The following is a 17645-nucleotide window of genomic DNA, read 5'->3' as shown; positions in this document are numbered from 1 at the left end:
ATAACTTGTGTTACTGTAACTCTTCTGTAGGATTTTTCCCAGACCCATCAGATTTTACTTAACACTCACATTAAGGAGCTTTCACTGCCTATGACACGAAGGCTTCAACCACTGCTTGCCAGGAATAGCCCACAACAATTCTACCACTTTGAAGGATGATTTGGTTAGTAAGCCACCACAATTTGGCCCTTGCTTATGTCGCTCACATTCTTACGCTTTCCCAAATTTTCCTGCCTCCAACACACCACCACCTGGCTTTCCTTGCAGCCCAACAAATCGCAAGACTTTGCAAGAGTCTTAGCGATCATTGCTCTTAATGTTAATGCTGATTAGACCTGTATATAAATAAATATTTGGTAAATTAGAGAGCTAATGTGTACTCCGATTGTATTTGAATGTACCCTACAACGTACATGCTATAGAGCTACAGTACATGCTGCCACAACTGGAAACAAAGGGAGCTTTGGAATGTCCGTTTTCTTTTTTTTCGTGAGAAAGTTGCTGATCATTGACTTCACTTCCAGCATGAATCTAGAATAACACTTTTGGCAACCTTACAAGATGAAGGGATAAAATGAACATTCTGAATTTCTGTCTCTTTAGCTAAGGTTTGGTGCGGTCCACAATCTCCTCATGTCTTGCAAAACAAAAAGCTAATCATAACAAAAACTAAAACAGCAATAAAAGTTTATGTTGTCATAAAACAATAACTTACTCCTATTTTACTTATTTAATGAACATCTAACCAGGGACCAATTTACCATACTTGTCTTGTAGTCAAAATCTGATTTCTGCCCAGTCATTACAGGGGTTGTCCACTACTAGGACAACTCCTTCTTAAACTAAATGTTCAGTCCCGATAAAATAAAAATACCTATACGCTCGTCCCGTGCTGGCGCCGTTCCAGCGGTGTCGGCACCTGCGGTACCGGGGTTCTTGTGACACATGATGCTCGGAGCCCAATCAGCGCTGACGTTCAGTTTGTCCGAAGGCGGGGACAGTGACATGAAGAGGAAGCCAGGGCGGAAGCTGATCCCAGACTTCCTCATCATGTTCAGTTGGTCCGAACGCCAGCACTGATTGGGCGCCTGGCTCACGTGTCATTGCACCGCATCACAGCCCCGGGACCACGAGTGCCAACACCGCTGGAATGGAGCCGGCATGGGAGGGGAATATAGGTTTTTTTATTTTAATCAGGGCCGAATATTTAGTTTAAAAAGGGGTTGTCCTAGTAGTGGACAACACCTGTAATGACTGGGCAGAAATCATATTTTGACTACAAGACAAGTATGGTAAATTGACAACCTTTAATACCTACGTTAAGACCTTAATGGTCTTATTTTTTTTATGTAGCACTACTTTTGGATTTCCCATGTTTTTTTTACTTTTCTCCCCAGAAGTGAACAATGGACAAAGATGCTAGAACATCCCCCTATATTAACAGTTACAGTAATAATTATCAGCAAAGCCAAAAGGTGAATAATAATAATGAGAGTTAGAAAATGTACAAAGTTTACTAATATATGGCTAAATTAAAAAATACAGAATTGTTTTTAATAAAGGCACCAAGGCTTTTACTTTTACTTCTTTTCTTGCAAACCAATCTACAGTAATAAAACTTGATGTACTCATGTTAACTCTTGCCTTGAGATATTATTAATGGTACTCTGTTGTATGTGTTACACCAAATAACAAAAAGCATATAAAGATAAGAAAAGTACCTGAAAGGCTAAGGAAATCCTTTGCAAAAAGTGGCAGCAGTGAGAAGAAGAAAACAGGAGATCTTTTAGAATATATAATGTATTGTTCATGTATGTAATAGAAAGCAGAATATTTCTGGCTCCTGTCGATTCTACTAGTTTCTGGAGTTTTGGATAATGTTATTTGGTTTGTTATAACACAAGCATTAGAAAGGGATGGATAACTGATTGTATTTTTATGTGCTGTGCCATTATGCAAAAGGAAAATAGATAAAATTAAAAACAAATAAAAACAGAAAAATATCCATGTAGAAACGTGAAGTCTCTTGTCCCTGCATTTATCATTCCCCTCTTCAACTCCTGACCCAGCTGCTCCACCTCTCCCCCTGCCAGGCACTTCTGAAGTGACTCATGACTTGTGCAGAGAAAATTGACCTCCTGTTTCTACATAAAGCTTAGAAGGATTCAACTAGTCAGTTTTTAATCACATGAGGTCATAGACCTAATGCAGCGATGTCAAACTCAAACACACAGAGGGCCAAAATGAAAAACTTGGACAAAGTCGAGGGCCGACCAGTATTTAGTATAATGAGCCCCACATAGTCCTCCATACAGAATAATGGACCCACATAGGGGTGGCGGTTCTGGTGTCGCAGGCCAAATATAATCACCCTGTGGGCCAGAGTTTGACATGTATGACCTAATGGAGAAGAGAAGAATTATCTGGATAGAAAAGCAAAATAAGCAATTTTAAGTACATAGTGCTATATAATATGATGACTGCAATATATTAAGAGGATAAAAACTGATGGGAGTGCTTCTTTAATGCAAATTCTGCCAGACTGGCATTAACAACCAAGAAAGCATGGCATGATGTGCAGTTCTCAGCAGTGGCCATTACATAGTGCATACTGTACACAGCTGTGCTGCTGAGCTCTGCTCAATCTTTAAATCCAGCAGAATAAGTGATCAGTTGGGTCATTAACAATAGATGCCCAGAAAACACCTTTAATCTAGTATCTCCATGTAGTGAATAAAGGATGGTATGAAATGCTGGTACAGAGCCAAGCAACTGGTGCCCTTTTCCCCCTCAATTGTATCCGTTTCAACAATAGAGGTAAAACTCCAGTATTTCAGAAATACCAAGAAAATAAAAACAGGAAAACCAACAATTTTATGACAACTAATCAAACAATAATGTGACCTCTGGAGAATGTGCTTGCTATAAAACATGCACGCTACATTTTGCAAAATGATTTAATTAGTTTTCATGATATTTTATCACTTACAAGTTTTTTAGCACATTGAAAAAAAATGCTTCCTAATCAGCAGCTGCTGACAAGAAAAAACAAAGGCAGGAAAAAATAAACTGTAAAAAGGAAAGAAAGTCATTATGAAAACTCAAGCAAGTGTCAAGTAACTTTACAGTGAAAATATGGCAAAAGATTAATAAGAAGTGAAAGCACGTCCTGGACAAACAGCTTGTGAATCTATTACTTTGGCTTCTTTGCCAGAAATTCTAAACCTATTTCTCAAATCTTATATGATCTATCCAATGTGAACAGCAGCATTTACCCAACACAGATATGATAAAAAAAATTAAGATGTTAGTGTTAACCCCCCGATATATAGATACACGAGAAGTGTGAGGCAGAAATATGCAGAAGAGGGGAAGGGGACAGTATAGAGTGGTGGGAGCAGTATAGAGAGGGTCAGTATGCAAAGGTGGCAGTTTCTAGAATAGTTTAATCATTACCTTTTCAGGGTGTGCTCACACAGTTTTCGGAGCAGAAACTCACTAAATACTCCTTAAAAACTCAACTCAATAGTGTGGCTCTTGAGCCACAAAAGTGTGTGCACCCCTGGTCTATGATGCTGATAATTTTTTTATTATTATAACTTGATCAGCGTGTACAGATTAGTGTGTGTGTTTAATTATTGTAATATTATTAATACTGATAATTTGTTCATTTTAATATCTCGTACGTAATTTATAATCTTCAAGGGATCGTGGAGCGCAATAATTTGGTTTTCTATGGTACTGATTTGCAATACGAGGCCCCGTTACTACAAAGTGAATGGAGCTGTGTTTAGTAACCCTTCTTTAATCAGCTGATCAGTGGGGTGCTCAGAGTCAGACCCTGAAAATCTTATTTTCATGTGCTGTTACAGAAGGGCCATCAATATCCAAGTCCTGTCCTGGAAAATCCCTTTAAGCTACATCAGTTAACTAGATTTTAATGATTTAAGATAGCACTACTTTGTACTCCACAGGTTCTTTGTCAGTCTCTCTCACTTTCTCTCATTATATATGTGTAGAATTATACATTTCTAGAAATAAAATAATTCAAAAATTAACACTAACCTGTACTTACTGATCAAGTTATAATTAAAAAAAAAATGTAAAATCAGCATCATAGATCAAGGGTGCACAAAATTTTGTGGCCCAAGAGCCGAGTTCTTAAGGAGTATTTAGGGAATTTCTGCTCTAAAAACGCAGTGTGAACACACCCTAAAAAGGCAATGATTAAACTATTTTGCAAACTGCCCCTCTATATACTCTTCACCCCCATGCTCCCACCTCTCCATACGGTCCTGTTTTCCCCCCTTCTCCATATTTCCACCCCACTCTACTTACTCCCACCACTGCTCAATACTGTGACCTCACACTAACCTCCCTCCATCATCTTCAATAAAATTCTCTACAATCTTCGGCGCTTACATTCGCCACAGTGTCAGAAAGACACAAATCCAATAGAATACGGAAAGAGAACTGGCATATACGGCTGTCCGCAGGTCGCCAGAAATCCTTTTGCGGGATGGCCATTATGCAGGCCTGTCATAGACCATGGCCAAATGTTTTCTATTTTTACTGCCAGATAATGAATTTACAGTGAAGCAATCTTTCTCCTAGTCCCAAATTGTAACTTTTTCTTCTGTGCATACAGTACATATCTTTTGAGGTCATTGAAAGGAAACATTTCATCATAACCTGTAGAATTTTTCAGCTCACTTGTTGCAAGACATTTAGGCATTGTGCACTTTGCATTCAGTGAAGCTAATTAACTGGTCTGTCATTTACATTTTTTGCATTGCAATCTTAAAATACTTACCAAGCCAGCAATAGGTGTGGACAGTCTGTTAATTTTTTTAATAATTCCAGGCTTGATCTTGTTAATTAGGCTGTAGAAAAAAGAACAGAAGACAACTGAAAGAAAGGAAAAAAGTGTGGAAACTGCCAACAATGTGAGGCACTTCACTTGACATTTTGTATTTTACAGTCTAAAAGGGGTTGTCCGGAACAATTTATATAATTTGCCAAGAAGTCTAACGTAAGAGAACCTAATAGTGTGAACTGTACTCACTATTAGGCTGGGGTCACAAGAGCATATAAAAAATATCATTCCGATTTTCATTCCGGAAATTTGGGATTATTTTTTCCTCACTTGTAATCCATGTGCAATATGGGTTTTTTTTACACCAGCAGTAATTAATCATTTACAGGACCATTTACAGCTTCTACATTACAGAATTGCAATGTATCCATAAAAATCGGATGCTATACTGTGGAATCAGAGTCTCTGCCAAATTTCAGAGTGGAATAGCAGCATGCTGCGATTTTTTTCACAGACTGAATCTGTCTGTAAAAAAATAAATAAATAAATAGGTAATCAGCACTGCCCCATAGAATAACATTGGTCAGACAGCTATCCGATTAAAAAAAAAAAATCGGATAGCACTCGTCTTTATTATACTGTGGTGTGAGCGAGCCCTGAGGATTCTGCCATTTCCATACTCCTGAGATTATCACATGAACCCTCACATATAATATGCATTCTTCCAATCAGACGGCAACTGCTTTTTCTTTTCTGCGTTGAGACCATTGACAGAAGCAAAAGATAGCAGTCAGCACGTGATTACAAGTGTGCAAAATACACTGCTCAAAACAATAAAGGGAACACTTAAACAACAGAATATAACTCCAAGTTAATCAAACTTCTGTGAAATCAAACTGTCCACTTAGGAAGCAACACTGATTGACAATCAATTTCACATGCTGTTGTGCAAATGGAATAGACAGTAGATGTAAATTATTGGCAATTATCAAGACACCCTCAATAAAGGAGCGTTTCTGCAGGTGGGGACCACAGACCACATCTCAGTACCAATGCTTTCTGGCTGATGTTTTGGTCACTTTTGAATGTTGGTTGTGCTTTCACACTCGTGGTAGCATGAGACGGACTCTACAACCCATAGAAGTAGCTCAGGTAGTGCAGCTCATCCAGGATGGCACATCAATGCGAGCTGTGGCAAGAAGGTTTGCTGTTTCTGTCAGCATAGTGTCCAGAGGCTGCAGGCGCTACCTGGAGACAGGCCAGTACACCAGGAGACGTGGAGGGGGCCGTAGGAGGGCAACAACCCAGCAGCAGGACCGCTACCTCCGCCTTTGTGCAAGGAGGACCAGGAGGAGCACTGCCAGAGCCCTGCAAAATGACCTCCAGCAGGCCACAAATGTGCATGTGTCTGCACAAACGGTTAGAAATCGACTCCATGATGGTGGTATGAGGGCCCGATGTCCACAAATGGGGGTTGTGCTCACAGCCCAACACCGTGCAGGACGCTTGCCATTCGCCACAGAACACCAGGATTGGCAAAGTCACCACTGGCGCCCTGTGCTCTTCACAGATGAAAGCAGGTTCACACTGAGCACATGTGACAGACGTTACAGAGCCTGGAGACGCCGTGGAGAGCGATCTGCTGCCTGCAACATTCTTCAGCATGACCGGTTTGGCAGTGGGTCAGTAATGGTGTGGGGTGGCATTTCTTTGGGGGGCCGCACAGCCCTCCATGTGCTCGCCAGAGGTGAGATCCTCAAACCCTTTGTGAGACCATATGCTGGTGCGGTTGGCCCTGGGTTCCTCCTAATGCAGGACAATGCCAGACCTCATATGGCTGGAGTGTCAGCAGTTCCTGCAAGATGAAGGCATTGAAGCCATGGACTGGCTCGCCCGTTCCCCAGACCTGAATCCGATTGAGCACATCTGGGACATCCTGTCTCGCTCCATCCACCAACGTCACGTTGCACCACAGACTGTCCAGGAGTTGGCGGATGCTTTAGTCCAGGTCTGGGAGGAGATCCCACAGGAGATCATCCGCAAACTCATCAGGAGCATGCCCAAGCGTTGTAGGGAGGTCATACAGGCACATGGAGGCCACACACAATACTGAGCCTCATTTTGACTTGTTTTAAGGACATTACATCAAAGTTGGATCAGCCTGTAGTGTGTTTTTCCACTTTAATTTTGGGGGTGACTCCAAATCCAGGCCTCCATTGGCTAATAAATTTGATTTCCATTGATGATTTTTGTGTGATTTTGTTGTCAGCACATTCAACTTTGTACAGAACAAAGTATTCAATGAGAATATTTCATTCATTCAGATCTAGGATTGTGTTATTTGAGTGTTCCCTTTATTTTTTTGAGCAGTGTAAATGTGAGCTGTCAGGCGACGAGCAACAGGATGGTAGAAACAGGAGAATCCTAACAGTGAGCGCATTACACTCCACATGTTAAGACTCCCTGAAAAATTATATAAACTGCCCAGAAAACCTTTTTGATATCTCATAAAAATAAAGGCTTAGAAAGGTTTGTGAGATTCAAATGAAGGTGATAAATGTCAACTGTTAACGGAGACATGAATAAATAAGCTTATGTAAAACATTTCAGTAATGTCTGCTAAATTTTATTGTATATTCAATGGAGTGCAATAATACTATTTTCATTGGTGTGGCCAGAGACACACCGCCATCACTTCTGTAGGGTGTGTTGGTCCAGGTAAAATTGTCTACATACCTTTTAAGGGCTTGGTGCGAAGCCTACTTACATCACTAATTTTATTACCAGTGGTTGGAATGAAGAAGACACACACCCTGCTTTTTCCTTCAACAACTATGTAACCAGCATAGAAGACCTTGATACTTACTCACTCAAGAGCACTCCATTTTCAAGGGCAGAGCGGAAATTCTGGCCCCCAAAACCTTTACCAGTAACTTCCTACAACAAATCGAAAACATAGATATAAGAAATCACGAAAGGAAGTGATCCCATTACAATATTTACTGGAAACACCTCACATTTTTTATTTATCCATTTTTAAACAAGAAATAGTGTATAATTGGAAATAATTAAAAACAAAATACTTGTCTCCATCACCACATCAGGTCCTCTATGGTCTCTGTTTACTTTGAGTACCATACATCAATATAACCACTGCAATCACCATCAGTGTATGTATGCATGTATGTAATGCAAGTACGTAAGCAGGGCTGTGGAGTCGGTAGACTCAGACTATAAATTTACTGTAGCACAGATTCATCTCGGCTAAAAGTCTAGACCCTTAGATCAGGAATAGGATAGACATTTATAGGACCTTTCATAACTTTCCCAAATTCTTATGAAAAAATATTCCCAACAAACTGCATTGAACTACTGTACCCAATTTATTTTATATTTTAGGAGTCAGAGTTGGTCCATTTTATACAGACTCCACAGCCCTGTATGTAAATATGTATGGTATAAGGCCAGTGATTAGCTTCGGTGGTTGATCTACGGCACACGATCACTGCAAAGTAAACATATCTGAAGGGACACTGGAAAGACGGGGGATTTAACAGTTTTGTTAGTTTATATTTAAACATTCCCTGCTGTTAGAAAAAAATTCCATTCTCATTTGAAATAATTTAGTAATTAGAAATTGATTATTGTTAAAAAGGAACAGTGTGAAAACTATGATTATACACTTACTCTTCTGTACATTAGCAATGAAATGTTGATTTATAACATTTAGAAGTCAGAGCTTTACTGTAATATCTTTATCCATAATATATATTTCTATTACATTTCCAGGTGATATTGCAAGCACTTATTGATGTAGACATAAGTGGCATAGGAAATGTTTGCACAACTAGTTTTTTTTTGCAGAGATTAGAGATAGATATAGACTATGAGCCCTCATGGACAGGGTCCTCTCTCCTCCTGTACCAGTTTTCCGTTGCGTTTTTGTTTAAGATTTTTGTAATTGTTTCTGCTATATATACCCCCTTTTTCACATGTAAAGCGCCAAGGAACAAATGGCGCTAAAATAATAATATATCATCGGTATGAATTTCACCTGTTTTTAAATTGAAAATTTTTTTCCCAGTAAATTTTCATTATTTTCAGGCTGTTAAAAAATAGGAACTTCCGCAAGGACAGATCTACACAAATCCACAGTGAAATATAATAGTATAAATGTCCTCGCAATTCAGGACTGAGTTTTGTAAAGTCTCATCCATAATGCTGCAGATGTTCCATCGATAAAATCTGCTTCATATTTCCCCAGTGGGCCTTTCACAGGACAACTGTTAATCCTCTACTACAACAAGAGACTGCTGGAGGGACAAAAATGGCAGGTATTCAAAAAAAAAATTATCACAAAAATGTAATATGGTGTAATGTACAGACTAAAATGGGATATCCATAGTCCTGTCACTTGGACACACCTCTTGGGAAACAAAGTCAACACTGTGAAACAAGATAAGAAGCAGGAGAAAGGACACAATGAACTTATTTTTACTCTACCAAGCTTGAAAACACCGGCTAACCATCACTGGTCAATTTAGGAGATTCCAATGGTGGATCTGTATCTCACAAACTGTAGACCACCAGTAGACACTTTGACAATGCATAAAGCTAGGCTGTTAGGTACATGGCAGATCAGAAACATAAAAATAAAGGATATGCAAAAACACAGGGATCTCAGGATAAATGTATTAGAAAATTATCAATCTTTAATTACAACATGATTAATACGAGGGTCAGTCAATAAGTAATGCCTCCTATTTTTTTTCTCCTTAAATAAGGTAGTTATGTTAAATACTCGAATTTGGCACAATTCCTCAAACCTTCTTCTCCAATCCACAGCAATTGCAACTTCCTGTACCAACAGGTGGCAGGACTGTATCCGTTTGCAAAATGGCTGACATCGATGTTCGTATTAGACAACATTCTGTGATTGAATTCTTGCATGCAGAAGGTGAAACGCCCATTCAAATTCATGAGAGACTGAAAAATGTGTACGGTGAAGCAACAGTGGATGTCAGTACTGTTAGACGATGGGTTCGTCCCTGTAACACAGCTGAAGGGCCATCACCGTTGGCTGACAAAACGCAGAGTGGCAGGCCAGTAACCGCAGTGACTCCAAGCAACATTCAGCGAGTCGATGATATCATTCGTGGTGACCGCCGGATGACTGCAGATGAATTGTGTGGCATTATCTGCCTCAGTAAAGGCAGTGTGATGAAAATTATTGGACAACTGGGATACAGAAAAGTTTGTGCACGGTGGGTCCCAAGAATGCTTTTTACCATGCTGGAATACATGCCCTTGTTAAACGGTGGACCAAGACTGTGGAAATGGATGGAGATTATACTGAAAAGTGACAAATTAATCGTTAATGTTGTGGTTTTCAACCTATGTAATTGCATTTGAATTTCTTGCCAATTAAAAGGAGAAAAAAAAATAGGAGGCATTACTTATTGACTGACCCTCATACAAACAACATGAACAATTAAAAACAATTAAAAAACCCCAAGAGTATGACTGAACCCATCCAAAATAAGGCACAGGTTCCTACCCATCCCAAACACCACCAGATGTAATATAAGCATGAAACGGTCTATGCATTAGAACCAGGCAAAATGCTGCATACAGAGTCAAGACAATTAGTACCCAAATAAATGGAGCAAGGAAGAAATTAAGCTGAACTCTCAAAATGATTATAATGTGTACCATAAACAAAAGTGCAAATGCATGTCAAAGACAGGAGACTGTCAAAAGACCTATCTATAAGTCAAAACATCTTTGTACAAAAAGTGCAAGTGCATGACCAATAAAAATTAATAATGGTACGCCACCCCACAGCCCCAAGGTATACAGCCCTGGTAAGCGTGTTGGACTCACACATTCAAGAAGCTGGAAGGGGGGGGGGAATCGAGCCGAGCCCCAGGAGGGGGTAAAACAAGGGAAGAGCTACAGTTTAGTTAAATTAGCCTGGCACTTGCATAAGACCTGAGTATAAGTGTGGCTAACATGTGGGTGATCAAGGTAGGGAGGGTGATGCAAACACCACGAGTATCGCTACCGAAAGTGTAGCTTCCTCAGGGGTAGGAGAATGTCAAGATTTTTTTTTTGTCTGGCTTTGTACATGGCAGATCACACATCAATAATTTGGCAAAAAAAAAACTAACTAGAAAGCGACAAGAAACCATGCAGATTTTTCTTGCAGACCAGCTGCTACAAAGTAGCAAAAATAAAAAATATATCCATAGTCTCACCAGGGCTGTGGAGTCGGAGTTAGTTTTGGTTGGAGTCGGAAGAAATGTACCGACTCCAGCTTTAAAAAAAATGTATTAATATTTCATATGAATTTTATAAATGTTACTCAAATATATATGTTCTATCAAACTATGAACAACAGTGATAAGCAGTTCTGCTGGAGATAGAGACATTTCTTACTTCTTGTGTGTCACTGTTCTCCACTGCCCTTATCTAATCTTATACTTGGTTAACCTCATGCTGCCCCAACCCCCCTACTTATAATGTATGAAACTGAAAGAGAAAATGTGTTGCAAATTCTTAGTAGTAAAGCTCCTCCTCTAGACTAGATGTTTACTAGGTGTGCGTCTTCCAAGCATCTCACAGCTGCTACTCAGAAGAGGAAGACTGTAAGAAGTATTATCCTTTCAACAAACTTTGCATCAGTTAACTGTGAGTACATGAGGAATAACAGTATTACTGACCACTATATCAGTTGTACGACCTGCAATAATTTTGTACAATTGTTTTTAGGAAAAACAATTGGTCATTTGGATTGTGAATGCAGAATTAAAAACCTGAGAATGTCAAAGAAGTATCACATTAAATCAGCTGTATTTGAACATTTCACCATCACTCAAGATAGAAAACATTATGTCTGTCAGTGTATGACAAATGATCCAGACGAAAACAAATGCTGTGAAGCCAAGATCAGTGCATATTCAGGCAAAGATAAAAATGCTCCTACCAGAGCTTGTAATCTAAAGAGACATTTACAGCGCTTTCATCCAGAAGTACTGAAAGCAGTGGATGAGAAAGACTGCATCCAAACCAATGAACCAGTGCCCAGCTCTCCCAGCCAAACAAAGGAGCAGAGAACTTTGTAGCCATCAGTTGCAAGATATTTGGTCAGTGACAAAGTTACTGTGACAATGACAGTAGATACATTTAAAAAACAGATCATAGAGCTTGTTGTAAAGGATAGTGTGCCTATTTCATTATTTTCACGACCAGCTTTTATGTGTCTGAATGGGGAAATGGCCTGCAAGCTTGGTGTTTCTCTGGAGAGAGAGAGTATTAGAAAATTAGTAACCGAAGAAGCTTTTAAACAAAAGGAAGAACTTAAAAAAAACTCTCAAGGGACGCTTTCTGTTTCTTAAAATGGATGCCTGCACACGTCACAGAGTGAACTATTTTGCCATCAATGTCCGATTTGTTTGTGACAAAAATGAAATAGTTACCAAGACATTGGCAGTAAAAGACACCAAAGCTCATCACACCAGTGAGTTTCTCCAGGTCTTGGTGGAAAAGGTTCTGCAAGACTATGAACTTAAAAAAGAGCAAGTTCTTTCTGTCGTAACTGACAATGCTTCAAATATGAGAAGTACTATTAAGCTAATGAATGAGAGTAATGATGGTGACCAGCAGCTAGAAGAACATTCTGGGTCCACAGACACAGAAATGTTTGAAATAGAGGAACACAGTATTGTAACGGAGGAGCAAACTGAAGTTGCTTCAGATGAACAGCAACATGATAGTTTAGATGATCTTGTTGAAACTGTGTTAATACGTTCTTTCATTCATCACATGCGCTGTGTTGTGCATACGCTACAGCTGGCTATAAGACAGTCTGCAAGAAGGACATGCCGCTGCACTGATTGGCAAGGTGAGAAAATTGGCTACTGTTGCCAGAACCCCTAAAGTTGACTCAATTTTGAAGAGACGTGCTGGAAAAGGGGCAATTATTGATCAAGCCACACGATGTGGCAGTACTTACTTAATGATTCAGCGCTTGGTTGAACTGAAAACCTTTCTTGTAGACATGGCTAACCCTCAACTGACGCTAAATGAAAGTCAGTGGAATCAGGTGACTGAGCTGGAAAAATTGCTAGAGCACCCATTTACAGTGACTAAAAAATTACAAGCAGAGGACTTAACTCCAGGTATTTTCTTAAAGGAGTGGAAGAACCTGATGTTTCGCCTGTCCCAAAGAGGAGGGTTAATTGCAAGTGGCATTGCTACATCAATGAAACGGAGAGAGGAGCTACTATTACAAAATAACATTCTTTTGGCAGCTGTTTATGTAGACTCAATGCATCGGATTCTTCTAGATGATCAACAGCTAACTAAAGGAAAAGAAGCTCTGTTTGAAATAGCAGTAAGGATGAAAGGGTTGCAGAACAGTCAGGAGGAACAAGAAGAATTTGGTCGTCCTGCCACATCTTCACCCTCATCATCAACTGATGAAGAATTTAATTTCGAAAAATATTTGGATCACAAGGACCGTGCAAAGCGTTCCCGCATAGAAGAAGAGTCATCCCCATCAAAGAACACAGCCAGTACATTTCAGCAGAATTTTTCATGTGCACTAAAAGAAATTGAGAAATTTGACCGTTCATCAAAAATAACAGTGCAACAAGCGATTCCTCTGTATCCTGACATTGTCAGAGATGTTGCCCGAGTGGTTACTGCTTTGCCACCAACCCAAGTTAGTGTAGAGAGGTTGTTCTCTGCTCTCAAAATAATTAGATCAGATTTGAGGGCATCCATGAAGGAGGATCTGACAGAGGCAATACTTTTTCTGAGGACAAATTTATAGATTTCTTCTTATTAACTGCATAACAGTGTTTATTGCATATTTACTTACAAGAGTTTAGAAAAGTTTATAAAAGTTATTTGCTATATTCTAATTGTATTCTAATAAATATAGTTTTTGCTCTAAGTGGTCTGATTACTTATATGATGGTGAGAAACTGAATAAGCACGATGTTAATATTTTACAACAGTAAATTTATTGTTACGAATTGGCCATTTATGAAGGAGTCGGAGTCGGAACCTGATAAAATCCAGGAGTCGGAGTCGCAACTGTGGCTTACCGACTCCACAGCCCTGATTCTCACATCTCCTAGTACTCTACTCCAATGGTAATTCTAGCCTGGTACCCCACCAGTCTATATCATGCCCTCCAATGATGATGTGCTGCATTGCTCACATGTGTTGACATGACATCAAAGGAGACAGAGTATATAGAGGCCAGCGGTAAACTAGGCTAGAGTGTCCACTGAAAAAGCAGGGGAGGAAAAGAAACAGGTTTTTGGCTCTTTTTTTTTTTTTAAACTTTTTTGGATAGTATTTGTTTTTATTCTGAATTTGCCGATTTTGCAGTGATCCACGGGTAAATAGACAGCAAAATCTACAACGTATCTGTTTTATTGCAGATTTTGATATGCCTAATAAATGTAATTGGGCAAAGCCATAACCATTTACACAACTATTCATACTGGGTGACTTAAACATCAGTAGCGTGGCTCAGGTTAGCTGGGAAAGTTTCTGTGATGGTTGGGTGAGAGCTGTTCAAATATGATCCACTCTTCTATACAGAGTGGTGCATGGGCTCAATAGCAAGTCTACTGGTCGATACACTGCACAAAATACCGCTATGAAGTATCTCACAGAGCAATCGGTAAGAGTCTAGGACCCTGAACCTGATGGGCGGCTATTTAATGAGTCTAATATACACAAACACATGAACATATTCACATGGACTATCATTATGCAGAGTGTATGTGAATGTATATTTTAACAAACACTCTGCATAATGACGGTTACACATTAATGGTCTAGCACAGGGGTCTCAAACACACAGCGTTCTACGAGTCAGGGGCCGCCGACGTCAGAGCTTCTTTTGAACTAAATGTGCGTCCGAGGACACACATTCAATTAAAATGTATTGCGGCGCAGAAACCACCAGCACTCTGCACCATTGACGTCACTGCTAAGCTCCCCGGCTGTGGAGGAAGAAGAAGACGACGCTGTTCATCGAGGGAGCGAGGTCAGGTGAGAATAATTTTATTTGTGTGCGTGTTAAAAGCGATAGAATGTGGGACGATTACTACAAGACAGAAGGGGGGGGCGATTTCTACAAGAAGGGGGTCATTAATACTATAGGTAACTAATTGTAAAACTATATTACTGTATGGGCCAGATTGATTTAGAAAAAAAGCTAAATATTTTTTTTTTTTTAAAAAGTAAAATAAAGAACGAAAAAAATAATGCAATAATATTTGGCCACTAAAAATGCTGTTTTATGTTAAAATTTAAGTGAAAGAGAAAACATGTAAAAGAAAAAAAAAAAAAACGATGATCAAAAAAATGCTGATTAAAAAAAATAATGGTATCACTGAAAACGTAATAGTCTCCTACAAAGAACACGACCCTTTTTAACATTTTTTCTATGTGCGGCCCATTTACCCGGCTGAGTTTCAGAACCAGGTCTAGCATTTTCTTTTTTTCCAATTAAGGTCAAAGCGGATATAACAGGAACAGAATAGACTTTAAGCTGTGCACATTATGTCAGAGACAAGCTGCAATTTTGGTTAGTAATATACATATTAAACACTCAGTGACAATAACAAATGAAGGTGGGGCACTGGAAGGATTGAAATGAATGTGAATTGTGAAACTATTTACATTGCCTCCTTATCTAATCCTGGAAGGCGTTGTGCTTCATACCTTCACATGACAGCAAAATGAGAGAGGAAAATAGGTTTCACCATGACATTTATATACTGTGCAAGAAGGGAGGTGTATGGGCATTAACATCAGTGGAAAAATAAATATGACCCAAGACCATGGAAGAAAATCCCTCCATCAGCTTTTCTCCTCCAGTAAAACAATCTTGTAACTCCGCTGTTTTACTCTTCTTGGCAGAAGGAGATCATAAACATGTTGGAGGCTTAAGTATTTACAGCACTTCACCATGTCCCGATGCCATACACACAAATAAGACTGATTCACAATGTCTTGTCATCCATTCTACACATTAACTATTATTTCCTGCAGGGTGTGTGTGTCATAGATCTGCAGTCCTGTTAGGCCACATTTCTACTCTACATACTCATTGGATTCACTAATGTCCATGCCATGTAAAAGAAAATACTTAAATAAATTAGGCTAAGTGCACACTGCAGATATATACTTCATCAGCTTTTCCTGCCATAGCCTCCAATGTTCCCATAGCTCCCACATTTAACAGACGGCGGACAATAATGTGTTCTTTTGGCATACATGACTACATACAATTTACTTAACTATCGAAAAGTATAGCAGACTGTGCTTTCCTATAGAAAGGGTAAACCCCTCATCTCCAGCCCGGGATGCATGGGCCCCCCCCCCCTCCTTCAGCCCGGGATGCATGGGCCCCCCCCCCCCTCCTTCAGCCCGGGATGCATGGGCACCCCCCCCCCCTCCTTCAGCCCGGGATGCATGGGCCCCCCCCCCCTCCTTCAGCCCGGGATGCATGGGCCCCCCCCCCCCCCTCCTTCAGCCCGGGATGCATGGGCCCCCCCCCCCCCCTCCTTCAGCCCGGGATGCATGGGCCCCCCCCCCTCCTTCAGCCCGGGATGCATGGGCCCCCCCCCCCTCCTTCAGCCCGGGATGCATGGGCCCCCCCCCCCCTCCTTCAGCCCGGGATGCATGGGCCCCCCCCCTCCTTCAGCCCGGGATGCATGGGCCCCCCCCCTCCTTCAGCCCGGGATGCATGGGCCCCCCCCCCCCCTCCTTCAGCCCGGGATGCATGGGCCCCCCCCCCCCTCCTTCAGCCCGGGATGCATGGGCCCCCCCCCTCCTTCAGCCCGGGATGCATGGGCCCCCCCCCCTCCTTCAGCCCGGGATGCATGGGCCCCCCCCCTCCTTCAGCCCGGGATGCATGGGGCCCCCCCCCTCCTTCAGCCCGGGATGCATGGGCCCCACCCCTTCAGCCCGGGATGCATGGGCCCCACCCCTTCAGCCCGGGATGCATGGGCCCCACCCCCTCATGCCTCGTCCCTGTATGCATGCCCCCCCATGCCTCGTCCCTGTATGCATGCCCCCCCCTCATGCCTCGTCCCTGTATGCATGGCCCCCCCCTCATGCCTCGTCCCTGTATGCATGGCCCCCCCCCTCATGCCTCGTCCCTGTATGCATGGCCCCCCCCCTCATGCCTCGTCCCTGTATGCATGGCCCCCCCCTCATGCCTCGTCCCTGTATGCATGGCCCCCCCCTCATGCCTCGTCCCTGTATGCATGGCGCCCCCCCCTCATGCCTCGTCCCTGTATGCATGGCGCCCCCCCTCATGCCTCGTCCCTGTATGCATGGCGCCCCCCCCCTCATGCCTCGTCCCTGTATGCATGGCGCCCCCCCCTCATGCCTCGTCCCTGTATGCATGGCGCCCCCCCCCTCATGCCTCGTCCCTGTATGCATGGCGCCCCCCCCCTCATGCCTCGTCCCTGTATGCATGGCGCCCCCCCCCTCATGCCTCATCCCTGTATGCATGGCGCCCCCCCCCCTCATGCCTCATCCCTGTATGCATGGCGCCCCCCCCCCCTCATGCCTCGACCCTGTATGCATGGCGACCCCCCTCATGCCTCGACCCTGTATGCATGGCGACCCCCCTCATGCCTCGACCCTGTATGCATGGCGACCCCCCTCATGCCTCGACCCTGTATGCATGGCGCCCCCCCTCATGCCTCGACCCTGTATGCATGGCGCCCCCCCTCATGCCTCGTCCCTGTATGCATGGCGCCCCCCCTCATGCCTCGTCCCTGTATGCATG

General features: G+C 41.9%; 1 protein-coding gene across 9 annotated transcripts in view; it reads right to left on the bottom strand.

Moving 5' to 3' along the window:
- The window catches only part of LMO7 (LIM domain 7), a 198168-nt gene that overhangs the window by 117832 nt on the left and 62691 nt on the right, over positions 1–17645 (bottom strand). For all 9 annotated transcript variants that reach the window (XM_073663991.1, XM_073664004.1, XM_073664012.1 and 6 more), the window contains exons 3-4: positions 7683–7753; positions 4814–4883 (exon numbers count right to left, since the gene is read on the bottom strand). In XM_073663991.1, coding sequence (XP_073520092.1) covers positions 4814–4883; positions 7683–7753 — 141 coding nt within the window. The remainder of the gene's footprint in view (positions 1–4813; positions 4884–7682; positions 7754–17645) is intronic.

Source organism: Phyllobates terribilis, unplaced genomic scaffold, assembly GCF_046119375.1.
Source record: "Phyllobates terribilis strain yellow unplaced genomic scaffold, ASM4611937v1 Scaffold_2__4_contigs__length_985480577, whole genome shotgun sequence".
In the NCBI taxonomy this organism is placed as follows: Eukaryota; Metazoa; Chordata; class Amphibia; order Anura; family Dendrobatidae; genus Phyllobates; species Phyllobates terribilis.
Note: the sequence above shows the minus strand (reverse complement) of the source record. Positions and strands in the feature narration are given on the sequence as shown.